At 44.8% G+C, this 16,154-nt stretch overlaps 1 protein-coding gene across 1 annotated transcript in view; it reads left to right on the top strand.

The window, feature by feature from the left end:
* REXO1 (RNA exonuclease 1 homolog) overlaps positions 1-16,154 on the top strand; it is a 42,640-nt gene that overhangs the window by 15,895 nt on the left and 10,591 nt on the right. Inside the window, exons 3-11 of the mRNA XM_075524594.1 lie at positions 3,421-3,522; positions 5,951-6,152; positions 6,812-6,975; positions 8,826-8,963; positions 9,946-10,069; positions 11,187-11,300; positions 12,486-12,623; positions 15,120-15,233; positions 15,887-15,960. Of these exons, the coding sequence (XP_075380709.1) occupies positions 3,421-3,522; positions 5,951-6,152; positions 6,812-6,975; positions 8,826-8,963; positions 9,946-10,069; positions 11,187-11,300; positions 12,486-12,623; positions 15,120-15,233; positions 15,887-15,960 (1,170 nt within the window). The remainder of the gene's footprint in view (positions 1-3,420; positions 3,523-5,950; positions 6,153-6,811; positions 6,976-8,825; positions 8,964-9,945; positions 10,070-11,186; positions 11,301-12,485; positions 12,624-15,119; positions 15,234-15,886; positions 15,961-16,154) is intronic.

The raw sequence follows: 16,154 nt of genomic DNA, 5'->3' as shown, positions 1-16,154 counted from the left end.
CTGCGTATGCTCAGAGGTGAAGGGGTCTCTGCTTGGGCTGGGGTCTCCAGCTCCAGGGGTGTGATTTTTAGTATTATAATGAGGATAGTTCGCGTAAGGGTGCTCCTTATTGCACTTCTGCTAGCAGTTTCAGATTGTCCCAAAACATCTGAATTAGCTTAAATATTTCTCCAGGATGTGCTTTGCTCCCAGGGACGGTAATTCTTGATTAGACGTTCCATGTTCCAGTATGAATCCCCCTTATCAACTTTACGTATGCCTCGGCCTTCCGTTATCTTTAGAGCACTCATCATAGCTAAGTGCTTAGGTCAGACCGATATTCCGTATGTACTTGTATAATGCTGAATCTGATTGACTACACATCTGGCCTAAGAACCATGGTGGCCTGGATGGCTGTAGAAAAGGCTTCAGAGAGTATGTTGTGGGTGTCGCAAAGCTAATCCAAGTTTGCTGATCTGGGCAATGCCTTCTGGTTGCAGCATAGTTTAAGGAACGTAGTGGCAGGTAGAACCAGGACAACGTGTTGGTGCAAGTAAGTCGATGTAGTTGGCACTGGACTCTTCGGAGACTCCCCAAATTACTGTTTCCTGTTTTAAAAGCATACTGCAGATATTTTTATGAGGATCTCTGGATACCTTGTAGGTGGCGCAAATAAGAAATGGAGGGTAAAACTTCTTCAAAAGGTACAAGGGGGTTCAGAATAAGGAGGTAAAAAGAGAGCATTTACATAAAAAGGCTTCTGCCAGTGACTGTGAGGTGGTCCCCAGAGGATGCAAGACCCTTGTTTTCCAAGATTAAAACAGAGCAGGGCAAGTGTAAAAGGCTAGAAAGCAGCTGCTGGCAGTGATCCTCTGACAGCCGCTGAGGCAGCGAAGTAGGAGCAGACAAAACTCATCCTTCATCTTCTGACATCTGAGTTTGACTGGGCAGCAAGAGCAAACCCTCGATCCTGGGAGCAGCCGCCTGTGCATGGGCAGGATTGTTTGACTTGCTGGCCAACCCAGCACGCCTGGGTTTTCTGCTTGGGATGATTTTGCTTGCGTACAGAGCAAGCATTCAGGAAATTGGATTGGAAAGAGCTTTAAAAAAAGAAAAAGGTGACAAATTCAGCAACATTGAGAAAACACCCCAAACCTGTCTCTAGCGTTATCCGTCTGGCACATCTGACTGCAGTATGGAGGTTTCGGGGTTGCTGAGTCAGCTGGATAACCTGGGAGGCTTAGTGGGGCAAGGTGACAAAATCAGGGGGGGACAGGGGTGCCAAAGGCCGATTGCGTCTATCCAAGGAATTACTGAGTGGCTTCAGCTGCAGTTGTCCTGTGTCCAAAACATAATGGAGGTACTGGGACTCCATCAGGGCTTCCAGTGTGTTCCAGTTTAGACCCCTTTCAAACACAGCAAGATTCCCTCTGGGATTATTGATCTGAAGGAGGGGCAGGGTGAGTGCAGCGGGAACCATGCGACTGCATGGGGGAAAGCCAGTTTCTCCTGGTATAGTTGTTGGTTGACTTTTATTCTAAAAATGGCATCAGGAATTGGTGCTGGTTTTCAGGCTTTTGTTAGTTGGGTGGGTGAAGTGGCCGTGAGCAAAATTCTTCCATTCATGACCATCTGTATGTGGAGGACAAAGTGAGCCGGGATCTGCAGCGTGGGGAGGAGAGCTCATCTTTTGAAAAGAATAGCTGGACTAAAGCTTTTTGCTGAACTCTGTTGCAATAAAGTCCCCGATCTGTTCTGAGAGAAGTCTGTGTTGCTGACAAGTAAAGACCTTTTTTACACTTGTGTGAAATGCCTTGGTAGAAGAAACTATATAAAGCAGTTGTGCGTAACGATTTTCTTCTGAACTATTAAGCATTACTTGATTTTGCTTGTTTAAAATTCAGCTTGCTTTCTTCAGTGTTTAGTGTAATTCCTGGCTAGAAATGAGTGCTTTGTTTTGGCTTTGTTTCTTCAAATTGCCTGGTTTAAGTGAAAATAGTATAAGGGCACACAATCTATAGTGGGAAATACTAACCCATTTAGAGCTTTCCAAATACGGGATGATTCAAAATGGACTGAATTCAGAAAGTGCTGAACCAGGGGCTGCCACTCACTGCAAACAGTTAATTCTGGCATGGAGCTGTCAGCAGCCACGTGTATTTCCTTTGCATGTGCTTTACCTTATATCCCTGCACTAAAATTTTAGTTTCCCCCTGTTTTGGAAAGGAACAAGCGTTGCAGCGGAGGGGTCCTTCTTTGTGAGATGAGTGTTTGTAAGTAGGTACCTGCTTCCCTGCTGCGTTCCTGGCAGGTAGTATTGGTCACGGGGATTTTTTTTGTTTATGGAATAATTTTGTAGATGGAGCCCGTGTCGTTTGGTCTCAGTAATGTGCTAGTCCGGAGGGAAGATACATGTGGGCAGTGCGGTACTTTTCCACCGCTTTGTGAGAGAGTTTATTTAGGCGTGTAACTGAATTAACAGACTTACCGAGTTCCTAGAGAGCGAAGTGATTCAGTATGAAGTGCTCATCCAGAATGCCCTTGTGGTGATGAACACAAGCTCAGCCTAAGTGGAGTCTGAGCTCATCCCCAAATCCAGCCTTCGGCTCTGTCGCTGAATTTCTAAGAGATTGCAAGGCTTGTCTCTGCTTAGAGCTTTGCCAGGGGTTGTGTTGGAAAACTGAAAGCAAGATTGACTGGAGAGCAGCTAGAGTTTTGAAAAACAAACTTGTGAAGTGTGTTTTGTATAAATGAACAGCCAAGTCAAATTCAAGGAAGATTTTAAAGTGGTTTCTTCCCCCTAGCAGCAAGTCTGAGATGTTAGCTCAGAAGTAGCTGTAGCTGGAGAGGTGCTGTTACTTCCTCCTGGGTTTCCGGCCATACAAGCGTGTGACCCGGGGATTTGTCACCGCAGTCTTTCTGCAGATATGGCTGTAGATAAATCTGCAGAGAAATGTTTCCCTAAATGTGGAGTGGGGGAACTGTGGTTTGGTGTCAAGCAGGTTTTCAGGACCTGCTCTGGCAGCACATTATACAAGGGCAGAAATGAGTCAGCTCCCAAGTTCTTACAAAAAAATCCCCCCAAACCCCCTGGATTTTAAGAACGACATGAAAGGTGAGGTGTGAGCAGCTGGCAGAAGGGTGTTCAAGTCTCTTGTGGCAGGTAGAGGCTGTCCTGAATCATGCCAGTGCTGCCTAGTGCACTGCTTGTGGAGAGACCTCTTGGGTGGGAACTGTAACGCTGCTGTTTGCTGGCTTCGTTGGTGGCTCTTGGGTTCAAAACAAGGTTTGTTTTAGTAGTTCAGCAGCTGACCACATGTTGTTCTCACCTGCCACCTGCAAGGACTTTCTGTTAACCCAAAAGGAGATTTTTCAGATCTGCTCATTGAGAAGGATCTTCAAGTCTATTCAATTTTGGAAGCTTGTTCTTTTGTTTTCCAGATATCCAAAGAGGAAGGAAATGAAGAAAAGACAGAAGATAATTTAACTACCTTGTTTCCTGGCCAAAAAAGAAGGATCTCTCATCTTGTCAAACAAGGAAATGTAAGTGCAGCTTTTAGAAGCAAAAATTTAGATTCTTTAAAGTGAGGATTTTCTGTCCTGTTATGACGCTGGAAAATGATGCAGTCCCAGGTTCAGGCAGTAGCATATGAGTTGTTTGCGCTGGAATCCTTCTATGTCAGATTTTTTTCCTCCCCTTTCTGATTTCTGAAAAACGTGGTTAGGCATCTGTTACAAATGGCAGCAAAACTCTGATAAACTGTCCAGGGGTAAGCTGTGGAAGAGTAAATGGATTTTGCACCTTGTAACTCATTGGGATAGATTGAGATGTTCATTTTTCTACAGTATAGCTTCATTCAATCACTTAGATAACAATTAACTGGACACAAGGTCAGTCTGTGTCTGATGGTACTTTTCTTTGTCTTGTGGACCTAAAAGATAGCTATAGGAATTTTGTCAGATGTTTAAAACCATTACCTTATATATATCTGTTCTGAATCAGCCAAGATATCAACAGTATCTTGTTTGATACTCTTCTTTCACAATTGTGAAAATACTTTAAATACAGAGGAGAATAATAATAAAAAAAAAAAGGTAAGGAAGACATTCTGATTTTTTTATTTCTTTCTCACTGGGATTTTAATTCATGTTTTCTCTGAGGGTTTAATGTGTTTCCCTCCAGGTGCTAGGCACAGATTAGTCAGTTTTATGTTCCAGCAGGATAAGAGTGGAGACTTACGCACTGATTTGAGCTGGGTAGTCCAAATTAATTGTTCTTCCTTTCCTCTCTGCCTAGAAAAGGTTTCTTTGCTTTTAATAATTTGAAGCCCTGAGGTCAATACAATGCGTTTTATTTAACTACATATCTTCAGCCAGTTCACGTGTTTTGATAAGGGCCCTTTCTTCCAAAGTGATGAGATAAGAGACTGAAGCAAATGGGTTGAAAATTCATTAACTCAAATATTTATTGTAAATAGGTGCGTTTTAGACATGTACGAATCTTTAAATACGTTTTCTTAATGTGACAGCTGATCCCAAAATGCTTTCCAAAGATGTGAGCCCCAGCACAGCCATTGCATGGGCAAACAGAACCGATCTGGTGTGCTCAGCAGCAGCGGCCGTGAGCACGCACTGGGACGTGCGTTCCCTGCGGTATCTCAGCTCGGCGCTGCTGCCACGTCTGTTCAGGAGGTGCCGTAAGACCTGAACTGCTGCTTTTATGCACAGAGTTGAGGCTCGTGCTTTGCTGTGTCCCTCCAAGTCGAATATTTGCTCAGTCTTGCTTGTGATTTATAGCTCAAGGACTGAGCAAGCAGAAGGGGAGGGAGCTGAGTTCTAGTTTAGTTGCTAGGGGAAATGGCGGGCCAAAGGAATTGAAGGTGAGGCAGAAAATGAGTGTCCTGCCCTGCTCGGAAGTCTGTAATTATAATTTAATGGCTGACTGCACTCAGTTTGGTATCCAGAAGCTGGTGTCAGCATCAGAGACCAGGAATGCAGGAGGTGCCAGCTTGCCCCCAATTTGCAGTCTCAGAAACGCTGTGTTACACATGGGCTGTGCGAGCGCACCCTTCTCTGAAGAAATTTCAGGAGGGAAGGCCTGTTTCTCATATTTCAAAGGTTATTAAATAGTGTGGAGAAGTTTGTACTACTGCTGCTTCTCTTGTGCTTCTGCTGCTAGAAAACTTCTCTCTTTGCTGACATAATTTCTGGCACCTTTCCTGCAACCTAAATTTGGACATCAAAGAAAATGCATGTGTAACTTGTTTGTGCTAGTAACGGCTGAAGCAGTGAAATGCCTCCAGAAGTAGGCAGGGGCAGAGCCTGTTTAAAATTCAGAGCTCAGTTTATGTAATGCTCTAATCCCATAAACACATATATGTGAGACTTTTAAGTAGTTACAGGAACTAGAGGCCTGAAACAAGGCTGCTGAGAGGTGGGGAGCTGCTGTAATGCAAGGGTAGATGGCACTGGTTCTTCAGCATGGGAAAGACAGAGAGGGAGAGAGCTGGAAAACTCAGCATCGTGTAGCAAAGGGGCATGGAGAATAGTTGGTCACTCTTTCACTGCGATATAAACTAAAGAAGCATGCAGTGGGCAGCGTGGGGCTAGATTCATCTTCTAGTGCAAGGCTGTAGAGCTGAGACTATTGACAGAGTCCAGAAGTGGTTTAGGCACAGTGATGGGGAACATCATGCCATTAAACAAGCAGTTCAAATACCACCTACCAGTTTAGGAACATGCCAGAGTGCTGGAAGGCCTTGCCTGAGGGTGAATCATTAACGTCATGTTTTTCAGTGAGTGACACTAAATATTTTGTTCTGGAAGATGGGTGGGATCTTCTCCTCTGAAAACCCTGTATTTGCTAACAGGTTGGGGTTGAGGAAAAGAGACCTTTCTTGGGTGAAAGGAAGCCAGAGGTTGGGGATTGAGCAGGCAAGCATGCTGGCTCTGAAACTTTTTGTCTGTGCAGGCAGAGGTCCCAAGCAAGCCTGTAATCCGGCCGTACCGTCCCCCCACCGCTCAGGAAGTCTGTTACCAGAGGATCCAGCTGGCTCAGCAGCAGGCGGCACAGCTGGCTGTGGCCGTTCAAAAGGCCTCTCTTTCTTTGCCAGGAGAAAAGAAGAGGATTGCTCACGTGCCAAATGTAGCCCTTTCTGCAGCAGCCAAACAAAGTAAGCCAGCAGCGTTATTTGTGATCGCTGTCCTGTCCTCCCCTCTGTTAAAAGACACTGCCTTCTGTTTAAACTTCTGCCAAGCAGATGTGAAACTATCAGGAGATGTGCAGCATAGGATCTTGAATGACAGTGACCAGTGGAAGGTCTTTCCTCTGAGAAATTCCATCCTGTTCTGAAAAGCAACAGATGAGATGTACAGCCCCGTTCCCCTGTCTGTCTCACCCAGCCTCCCTCACTTCAGCTGTTCTTTTTCTGTTTCTTCCTTGGAGTGTGTTTGCTCCTCATTCGCTCTTCCATTCAGGCCTTCAGAGCTGGCACGAACAGGAGGGAAGTACTAATTAATGTTCATTGATATCCCTTTGTAGTTGGAAGGACTCAGAGCTGACGTGATGGCAGTTAGTGCATTGTAGCTGACAGGGTTACCTCTTTAAACTCTGTTGACTCAGTTACCCCAAAAACAAACAGAAATGAGGCACGTTTCCTGGCAGCAGGTTCCTTCATCCTTGCCTGGAAGGTGGTAAAATTACCCTCCCTTTGGAGGCTTCCATTCGAAAAAATCCCAGTTTGCAGCATGGGCCTTTTATAGTAAGTTCATTCTGGCAACTTGAAGCCCAGTGGTAGGATTTCTACCTAAATATGTTTTCTGTTTCTTGCAGGCCTCGTGAGTAGTAAGACGACTGTTGCTGGCAGGAGTGTCACACCTTCCAATGACTCTGAAGCACCCACCCTTTCTCTGAAGGCTTGCACCTTAGCTGGGATGGCTTCAAAGACCACCAGTACCATCGTGCCGAAAAGGATAGCGCATGTTCCCTCCTTACAGGTAAGAGAAATTTGAAATCTTTCTGGTCATTCCCCATTGAGGGTGGCATGTTTAACCATGCCACCTTAGCATGCTCTGAAGAGCGGTGTTTTGATTAGGTTGATTAAATGGGTTTGTTTCTTCCTGTGGTTTTCCTCGATAGCATTGTATAAAAAATTAAACACTTGAGGGGTAGGAGCTTTAAAAAGATAGAAACACTTAAGTGCTGCTCTGATCTCTTTGAATATTGATCACTCATCTTCAGTTTGAGTCTTCCGTTGTGCTGTCTGGCTAGGTGCGTAGCTGTTTGTGTGAGGGACTTGGAGCCTCCCATGTTCAAAAGGCATGGCTGGATTAATGCCCTTCCTGGGCTTTGTGGGCCATCCTGAGGAAGGTGGTTATGAATAATGTCCCACAGTGACCTATATAGTTAAAACGTGATCATTTAAACTCCATGCTGCTGTTAGCATTGGGGGAAAAAACTCTCTGTTCCCCCCGCCCTGCCTTTGGGTACTTTTGCTACGGGTTCCTTAGCAAAGTCCCTCCTTTCCTCATGAGTCCTGGGGAACATGTTACTTGCTAAGGCAGAACAGAGTTCCTCATGTAGCAGCGTGTGGATGGCATAAGAAGCTGTTTGCTGGAGTGGATGGCGAGGAGTGTGGTTAGTGCCAGGATTAAAGATGTCTTTGTTGATGATATCTTGTGTCAGGATATATCATAACATACTCTGATTATTTCTGTAGGAGTGAAAAGTCATTTTCTTTCTTCCCCACCCAAAAAGCCACTGTAGTAACATATAACTTGAAGCTGATTAAAAATAAAAGAAAAAACTGAAAGGATAAAATATTTACCAGTCTAACAGAGGTGCTTAAGGGTATCGTATTAGAGGTTGAGAAAATATATATATGTAATGAAAAGGACCAAATCCCCTTGAACAGGGCATCAAAGTGGAAGTCTCATGAGGAAACTGAGCACTCTTCCCATTGAGATAGGACCAGTTGCTCCCCTTTGAACGTGCTCATATCTTCTGTAGAGCTCTTTTTATTACAGATTGCAGCAGATGGTTTGGTTTATGGATATCTCTTGGGTGGGATGGAGAAAGACTGACAAAACAGTTGGGTGCTTTAGAGGTGAACATTTGGTTTCTTCTCCAAAAAAGAGGCAAATTGTGTTGATTTGGCGCATAAACTGGTGTTAAATGGCAACTGCAGTGGTAGGTCATAACTTGGCCCAACATGCATTTTTTTATGCATGAAGAAGATGTCATTCAATTTAAGGGGGAAATCCTGTCGGGACTGTCATGATGGGCATTAAAAAAGGAAGAAAAAACCCCAATGCAGTGAAGTTACAGGAATCCCACAGAAAGTGTCATGATTTAGCTGGCTGCCAGCCTGGCAGGAGTGGGCCTCCCATTCTCTCTTCACAGCCAGAGCACTGAAAAGAAAACCTTGTCTGTCGTGCACATAACTGGTGTCATGTGTTCACATCTCCAAGTCCAAGGGTGGTGCTTGGTACCTTGCTAATCTTGAATCTCTTCATGTAAATGTCATCATTTTCGTGGTCTGGAATGCTTGTATGTGTAAACGTAGTGTTGTGACTAATGCCACTGGGAGTCCTTGGCTGCTGGATGAGTTGCATAATGAAACATGGTTGTTTTTTGAAGTAGTTCAAATACTGAAGGTGGCACAAAAGCTTCAAGTGGTGTTTTTAGTACCAAAAATGATGCATGTTATGTTTAGCTTTGGGCAGATTTTCAGAAAGGAAGTCATGCCACTATTAATAACATAGGAGGAAATGTGAGAGTCTCAAAGCAACATACTTCTTAAACCCTGAATAGCCTTTTTCTCTCTCTTTCTCTGTCTCATCTCTAGAGCACCAGCTTACAGAGGCCTGTTATTCCCACAGAATTTGGTGCTAAAGTCCCAACAAACATTCGTCAAAGATATCTCAATCTCTTCATTGATGAGTGCCTGAAATTCTGCTCCTCCTCCCAGGAAGCTTTTGACAAGGTCTGTACTGATGCTTGCTTCTTATGAATAAAGTCTGCAGCAGAGAATAACATCCTGTGCCTTAGCTAAGACCTTCTAAAATTGCAGCAAACCCAGAAAAACTCTCCTGTCCACATATAATTCTGTAGAGGAGACTGGCATTACATAATTCCAGACTGGACAACAGAAAGTGTAATTCCAGTGGGGATTTCCAGTAGGAAATCCCATCTTTCCCTTCATTCGGAAAGCAGGCACAATCTTTTTAATAACCCCAGAAGAGGGATGTAGGGGAATGTGCATTATGGTCAAGCTGGACAAAAAGGCCTTTTGCTCTGGTACAGCAGCAAACACCTCCTGGAATTTACGTGTTCAGCAGAGCTAAGTGTTTGAGAGCGATATAATTGGTAAAACTTGCTGCTTATGAACTGCGAGGCTTTTGAAGAGCCTTATAGCAGTAGGGAATAATATAGTAGGATTTCCAAAAGCAGAGTTGAGAAAATAACGCGTTTTATTGGAAAACTTTGGCCATTAATGTTAGTTGGGTAAATATGGGACATTGTGTGGTGTGTTTTGTAACCAAAGCAGATGCCACGAGGATTTCTTTTGTGGGATTTCACCTTCACAGCTCCCTAGGGGGAATGTTCCTGTTGCATCCAAGGAGTGACTGTTTGCCAAACTTCTTGCACTGCCACTGAAGTGGGGAAAACAGCTTTTCCCAGGCAGTTCTAGAACTCTTCTGTTAATCTGTCAGGGAAGGTTTCACATGAAAATGCTTCTTCCAGCACTTTGTTTAAAATGCAATTATTTTTTTTCTCTTACTCGCCTAAGCAGGCCCCAGAACCAGTATATATTTGTGCCATGTTCCACTTTATTACTCGATTCCTTGCCAGGCAAATTTTTTTGCTATCATACTTGGATTCTGTATTTTAAGGGCCAAACGTTTCTGTTCTCCAAAAGCAGTAGTGGAAAGAGAGTATGTAGTAATGAATTGCATTGTTTGCAGGCTCTGTCAGAAGAGAAGGTGGCTTATGAACGTAGCACCAGTCGCAACATCTACCTGAATGTGGCAGTGAACACCTTAAAGAAGCTCCGAAGCCTAGTGCCCAATTCCCCGTCCAGTACGAACAGTACGTACCACATTTGTGGTTTAATAATCGGAGCAGCTTAACAATCCCTGCTTGGATTAGAAGCCATGGAGAGAAACTTGTTGAAAAGACAGACCCATTTCTCAGAAGCATTATGCTGAAAGGCAAACAACTCCAGTTAGCTTTTTATAGTCTGGCAAGCTTTAATGGGCCTTCAAGAGGCAAGTCCTGCAATGCTTTGTTGGCTGTCTGAACCTAAATGGAGATAATGCCACATGGATTTTTTTTTTTTTAGCACAAGTTCTTTAAAATGAAAAGCCCCGCTAATGGAGTAACTTTCACATGATGCCTTCAAAGTGATAGACTCGTCCATCACCGCAGAAATCTGTTACACACATTAAGCTTCAAGAGAGAAACGAAGAGGGTTAAGACATTTCATTATTGGCTCTCGAGAGGGTACATTAAACAATCAATTTGTGCTGTTCTTGTGAATTTTTTTTTCCTGGTCTCTTCCCTTTTCTCCCCTCTGTCTTCATTACCTTCATGGCCATTAGTCAGAGCGGCTGAACTTGGGAGGCTGGCCTTTAGGAGAGGGCTGCCAGTTAATGATTAGTAAAAAGCACCTATCTGCCATTATCTGATGTGCTGAGCATATTCTAGAGCTCTGAAGCTCCTTTCTAAAGGAAGTTGAAAGATTCAGTGTGGGAGTCTGGTCTGCAGAGACCTAACAACAAAGCTGCTCGCTGTGGGTGGGTGATGCCACCATGCAGCACGACTGGGTCGAGTTGCTTTTGTGCTTAGTCCTCTCTTGCTTTTGGTCAGGAGGAGGGCTTGCTGTGCAGAGTAAGCAGGTAGAGCTACCAGAGTTTCCAGGGGAACTGTAAAAATGTCCTTGCTGCCCTTAAAAAAAAAAAAAAAAAAAAATTGCTGTGGGCTGACAGTGCAAACAGAAAGCTCCCCATGGTGCTGGAATGAAAATGCTAGGACACCACCTTACAGGTGCCAATTTCTGGAGCAGAGTAAGAATTCAAGAGGATAAATGCGGTCCTCCTCTTGCCGATGTGTAGTGCCCCAAACTCTAGGACTGAAGTCACTTACTCTTACTCAGCTGGGTACCTGATCTCTGTCCTGTTTTGCTTCTTCCCTCTTCTTGCTGCAGAGACAAGTAACAAGAAAGTGGTGTCCCATGAAGCTGTGCTGGGAGGGAAGCTTGCTGCTAAGACAAGCTTTACTCTGAACCGGTCAGGGAGCTTGAGAGCAGAGGATTTAACAGGTAAGACCCTGCTCCTGCGAGGCTGTAACCAGTAAATTTTAGCTGAAGGTATAACGGTGTGACTGGGGAGAGCAGGATCTTGCTGATGCACGAAGTGCTGCGATTTATCTGTGGGCCGGTGTTATGAGTTATTACCCAACTGCAGTACAGTGCTGCAGAGTCGCTTGGTGAACGGTACGTCACTCTGATCAGCGCCTGCCTTACTTCCCCGCTTTGGGCTGCGAGTTCACTGATGTAGTCCGCGTGGCTTTGATGTAGCATCAGTAACCGTTCAGAGCTGCCTCTTGTGTTTTGGGTATTACTGACTTTTGGGCTTTTATTTCTGTCTGGATTTTACTTTAACTTTCTTGCCCTGAAGCAGTACTTTACAATGTGCCTGTCAGATTAAAAGGCAAAGTTACAAATATCTCCATCTGCTCTGCAAAGCTCATTTTCACATTTATGAATGTCATAGTAAGGTCATATTGTAGCCAAAGGATTGTGCCACAAGCATTATTCATGTTGGCTCAAATCGGTTATGGGTATTTTGGTTGCCAAGAGATGTAGGCAAATTGTTGAGGAGATCAGAGAAGAGACAGGGAGGCCACGGAGCAGAAGGAATTGACATGGAGAAAGCTTAAAAGGGCCTGTATAGCTCAGCTAAGCAACATCAAAGGGTACACAGCAATATTGGAGGGGTTTAACGTAGCGGCAAAAGAAGAGATATTGAGCAGAGTGCAAGAAGTTATAATTATTCTGTGAAATGAAATGAGCAGCCTGAAATCAACAGCAGGAAGAAAGCTTTGATAATGAATTTTTTAGCTAGCTGTGGGTGGCCTTTGAGGGGTATTCTTTGGGCTGTGTTACAAATTATCAGTTAAAGCATTTAAAATGTTAAAATGGGAGAAGTCTCACATTGGTAACAAAAAGGCCTGAAGATGGGCCCTTTGGAGGAATTCTGTTTCAGCTGTGTTTTCCAGACTTAATGCTGGTTGTTGAAGAGGTTAAAAATCAGCTTGTGCACCAATGACCAGATTTTTAAAAACACTGCCCTGGCGCCTATTTCTCTGTCAATCCTGAACAAAGGCAGTGGAAGCAAGTTTAAAATAGTGGGAGTCCCTCCCAGGAGGCCTGATAAAGCAAAAAACAGTAAGAGAAACAGTCCCTGCTTAAGTGATCTGGCTTCAGCATTGCCTTTGTGTGCAGGAGCTGCCTTGTACCGGCGACTAAAGGAGTATCTCATGACTGAGGAGCAGCTAAAGGAAAATGGTTACCCAATGCCTCACCCAGAGAAGCCCGGCCGTGCTGTCCTCTTCACTGCAGAGGAGAAGAAAACGATTGACTGTAAGCTTTGCTGGCTCTTTCATTTTGCAAGGTTTGCTAGATAGAGTACAACTGGAGATGCCTGTCCTGCTTGCAAATGGTCTTTTTGCATAAAGATGTTCTTGGTCTCAGCGTGGAGCCATTTTCTCCTGTTGTGATGTGTCTCCTTGGCTGTGACCTCTGTCTCTGCAGGCCAGCCAGTTGCGGAGGAGAGGAGTGTGGCTGCGGAAGTCTGCTGCCTTTCTAGAGGACGAGTTTCTTCAGCTTGCGTGTCACAAGAATGTTATTTTTGACACAAGGCTTATAGTTTGTGGGGCTGTGAGGCTGAGTGAGGTTTCTAATTGCTACCAACGAATATGAATGGGTCAGATTGCCTCCCTGGGCAAGCTGCCTTCGGCCACCCCCCGTGAGGGCACGTGTTTTGCGCTTGTTCGCTCAGTGCAGGTTTTGACTCCAACTTCATTGCACTAACCTGGAGGCTGCCTGCTGCTGTTGCAAGGGAATTGGTTGGAGAGAGGCTCCTGTTTAGCATCTGATGATGCTCCCCTCTTCCAGGGGAAGGATTTTTTTGTGTCTCTGCATATGAACTGCTGTTATGGTGTGATATGGACCAACGCTGGGCCAGGCTGGTTTTGCGGTGGGTCATGCCTTGCTGGTTTGGATTGCACAGTTTTCTGCTTGATCTCTTGACAGCACTGGGCCAAGTAGTTCCCAACAGCCCTTTTTGCAACTGGACAAAATGATCCCCCAGGTTTCCTCAGGACAGGGTGGGCTCCTCTTCTGTCTGAATTTTCTGAACTCCTGTAGCAGGATTTATGCTTCTCAAACGCTGATTAGAGCAGGCTGTGATGCAGCAGGGATAAAACACATACTTAGGATATACTTTGAGGTTCCTTGCCACACTCCTCTGAGCATCTCTTTGGAGAGACCTTGCTAAAGTGTGTTAAGTGCTCATCCGTGTTAACACCTTGTGTCTACATTTGTCCTGCGGTTGCTGAAGCAACCTGTACGAAAGCTCTCTTGCATTAGCACTGTCAGGTACTGTGTTTGTTAGAGCCCTTTTTTTCAGTTAACCAGCCAGCTGCTTTATAAGATTCTGAGATCATGTTCCTGGTTCTGTTTCAGTAGTTTCCTGCAGATGTTGCAGGATCTTTGAATTTGTTCTTATTTGACTAAGCTATTGCTAGTCTGTTAATGCTGTGACCATGGTCCGTGGACAAAAATGGTCTAGACTGGTGTTAGGCAGAGCTGGGAATCTGCTAGCAGCTTAAATGCTCACACTAGAACTCAGGGGATTGCATGGACATCAGAAGCATGACAGTCAACTCCTTTACTCCGGCTTTTTGCATCTCCCTTCTCTGAATTGTGAGCAGTACAAGCACAGGTGACAGGAGGAAGAAGTCCGTAACTGCCCCCTCGGTGGGCCAGGCTGTGCTGTAAGCGTTCTCGTTTTTAGATGCTGGAGAATCCTTACAGAAAAGCTGTGCCGAGGAAGAACTCGAATGTCATTTAGAAGTGACAAGGCACAGATCCCCTGGAAACCAGGCTTCATTAGCTCTGATGTCCAAAGAATGACTTATTTATCCTGTTTCTTAAAATAACTGTGTTAGAGTACAACATAATTTGCTGTGATTTATCCTGTTTCTTAAAATAACTGTGTTAGAGTACAACGTAATTTGCTGTGGATGGAGAAACAAGGCAGCAAATGTTGATGTGAACTGTGTTGGAGCTGATGTTGCGCACCAAAAACACTAGGGAGTCTTATGTTTGCCACTGAGAAGCGTTTGGGGGGCAAATGCTACAGGACTGCCTTTTCAGAGGGATTGCTATGTCTTTATGGGAGTTTGAAACAACATTTGGAATCCTTTTTAACAGGAAAAGTTGTTTCACTGGTGTTTGGGGCTTGAGTGATTCTGATTTACTTGTGCTTTGGCCAAGTTTAACAGGTTGTTGTGGTTTAGCCCCAGCTGGCAATTAAGCACCACACAGCTGCTCGCTCACACTCCCCCCTCGATGGGATGGGGGAGAGAATCGGAAGAGCAAAAGTAAGAAAATTTGTGGGTTGAGATAAGAACAGTTTAATAACTGGGGGGGGAGGGGGGAATGAAAAGGAAAACGAGAGTCAGAGAGGAACAAAACCTGGGAAAAAAGAAGTGATACAACCGCTGACCGACGCCCAGCGGTCGCTACCGCCTGGCCAGCTCCCCCCAGTTTATACAATGACCATGACGACATGGTATGGAATAGCCCTTTGGTCAGGTTGGACCAACCCTCTTGGCTGTGCCCCCTCCCAGCTTCTTGTGCGCCCGGCAGAGCATGGGAAGCTGAAAAGCCCTTGACCAGTGTGAACAGTACTTAGCGACAACTAAAACATCAGTGGGTTATCAATACTGTTCTCATACTAATTCAAAAACACAGCACTATACCAGCTACTAGGAAGAAAATTAACCAGCCAAAACCAGGACACAGGGGAAGGATTTCTAGTGACCTGACTCTTGCTTCTCTCTTCTCTTAAAGCCTCCTGCAGGATTTGTTGTCGCTGTGGCACTGAGTACATGGTCTCAGCCTCTGGAAACTGCATTCGCAAAGAGGAGTGTGTCCATCACTGGGGAAGGCTACGCAAGCAGAGAGGTATATCTCTTCAAAGAGGGCTTAGTCACATGCTAACTGTGCTCTAGCTCCGAACACAGAGTCTACCTCGGGTTTGAGTTGCTGTGGAACATTTTGTGGCTTTTGGGGCTTGTCACGCTCACAGGTTGTGACAGTTCCTAATTTTGTCACTGGGTGGCCCTGCTGCTGCTGAAATAGCCTTGCAAAGAGCTGCTGGGAAGTAGTGGTACGCTCCTGAAAATTTGACACGGGCTGGAGCAGAGGTTGTTCATCTTTCAGTTTAAAAAAAGTAAAAGAAAAAACAAACCTTCCTGTGCCTTTTGAAAAAAGTCAGTCTTTTTAGGAGGCTGACTTGGGAGCACTAGCCGTCTGTCACTGCCCAGGAGAGTTTACTGGGCTTGGTTGAATTCATTTGCAGCAAGACACTAACCAAGTTTGAGCTCTGCTGTGGTTTTCCATCAGAGCATCCAGGTGGCTTCTGGAGTTTGTCTGGCTGAGGATGAGAGACTTAAACTCTTTAGATTGCTGCGTGCAAATCCATATTTATTTTCCCCCTTTGTTTGCCACATTATTGTTGCTGTGCTCATCCACGATATCTTTGCATGTGAGAGCTAAAGTTCAGGTCTCTTGTTAACAGGACTCTTCTCTTTGACTCTTATCTCTTGCTCTTTCAGTACCAGGTGGATGGGAAACTCATTACAGCTGCTGCTCAGGAGCTGTGGGTTCACCAGGCTGCCAGGTTGCTAAAGTAAGTTATTGAGCAGCACCTTTTTTTCTCAATGATATATGCCCTCTGCTTACAGTGGTGATGGCTGTGTAATCATTGCTTAAGCCTTTAGAAGAATGGTGGTTTCCCATAAGGGAGGAAAACAAGTACTTCTTAAATATCTTTTGCTATGCAAAGGTAGGAAAATTCAATGTTTGGCAGGAAGGAGGAGACTC

Source organism: Mycteria americana, chromosome 24, assembly GCF_035582795.1.
Source record: "Mycteria americana isolate JAX WOST 10 ecotype Jacksonville Zoo and Gardens chromosome 24, USCA_MyAme_1.0, whole genome shotgun sequence".
Taxonomy (NCBI): domain Eukaryota; kingdom Metazoa; phylum Chordata; class Aves; order Ciconiiformes; family Ciconiidae; genus Mycteria; species Mycteria americana.
This window is presented reverse-complemented; position numbering and strand designations above follow the sequence as displayed.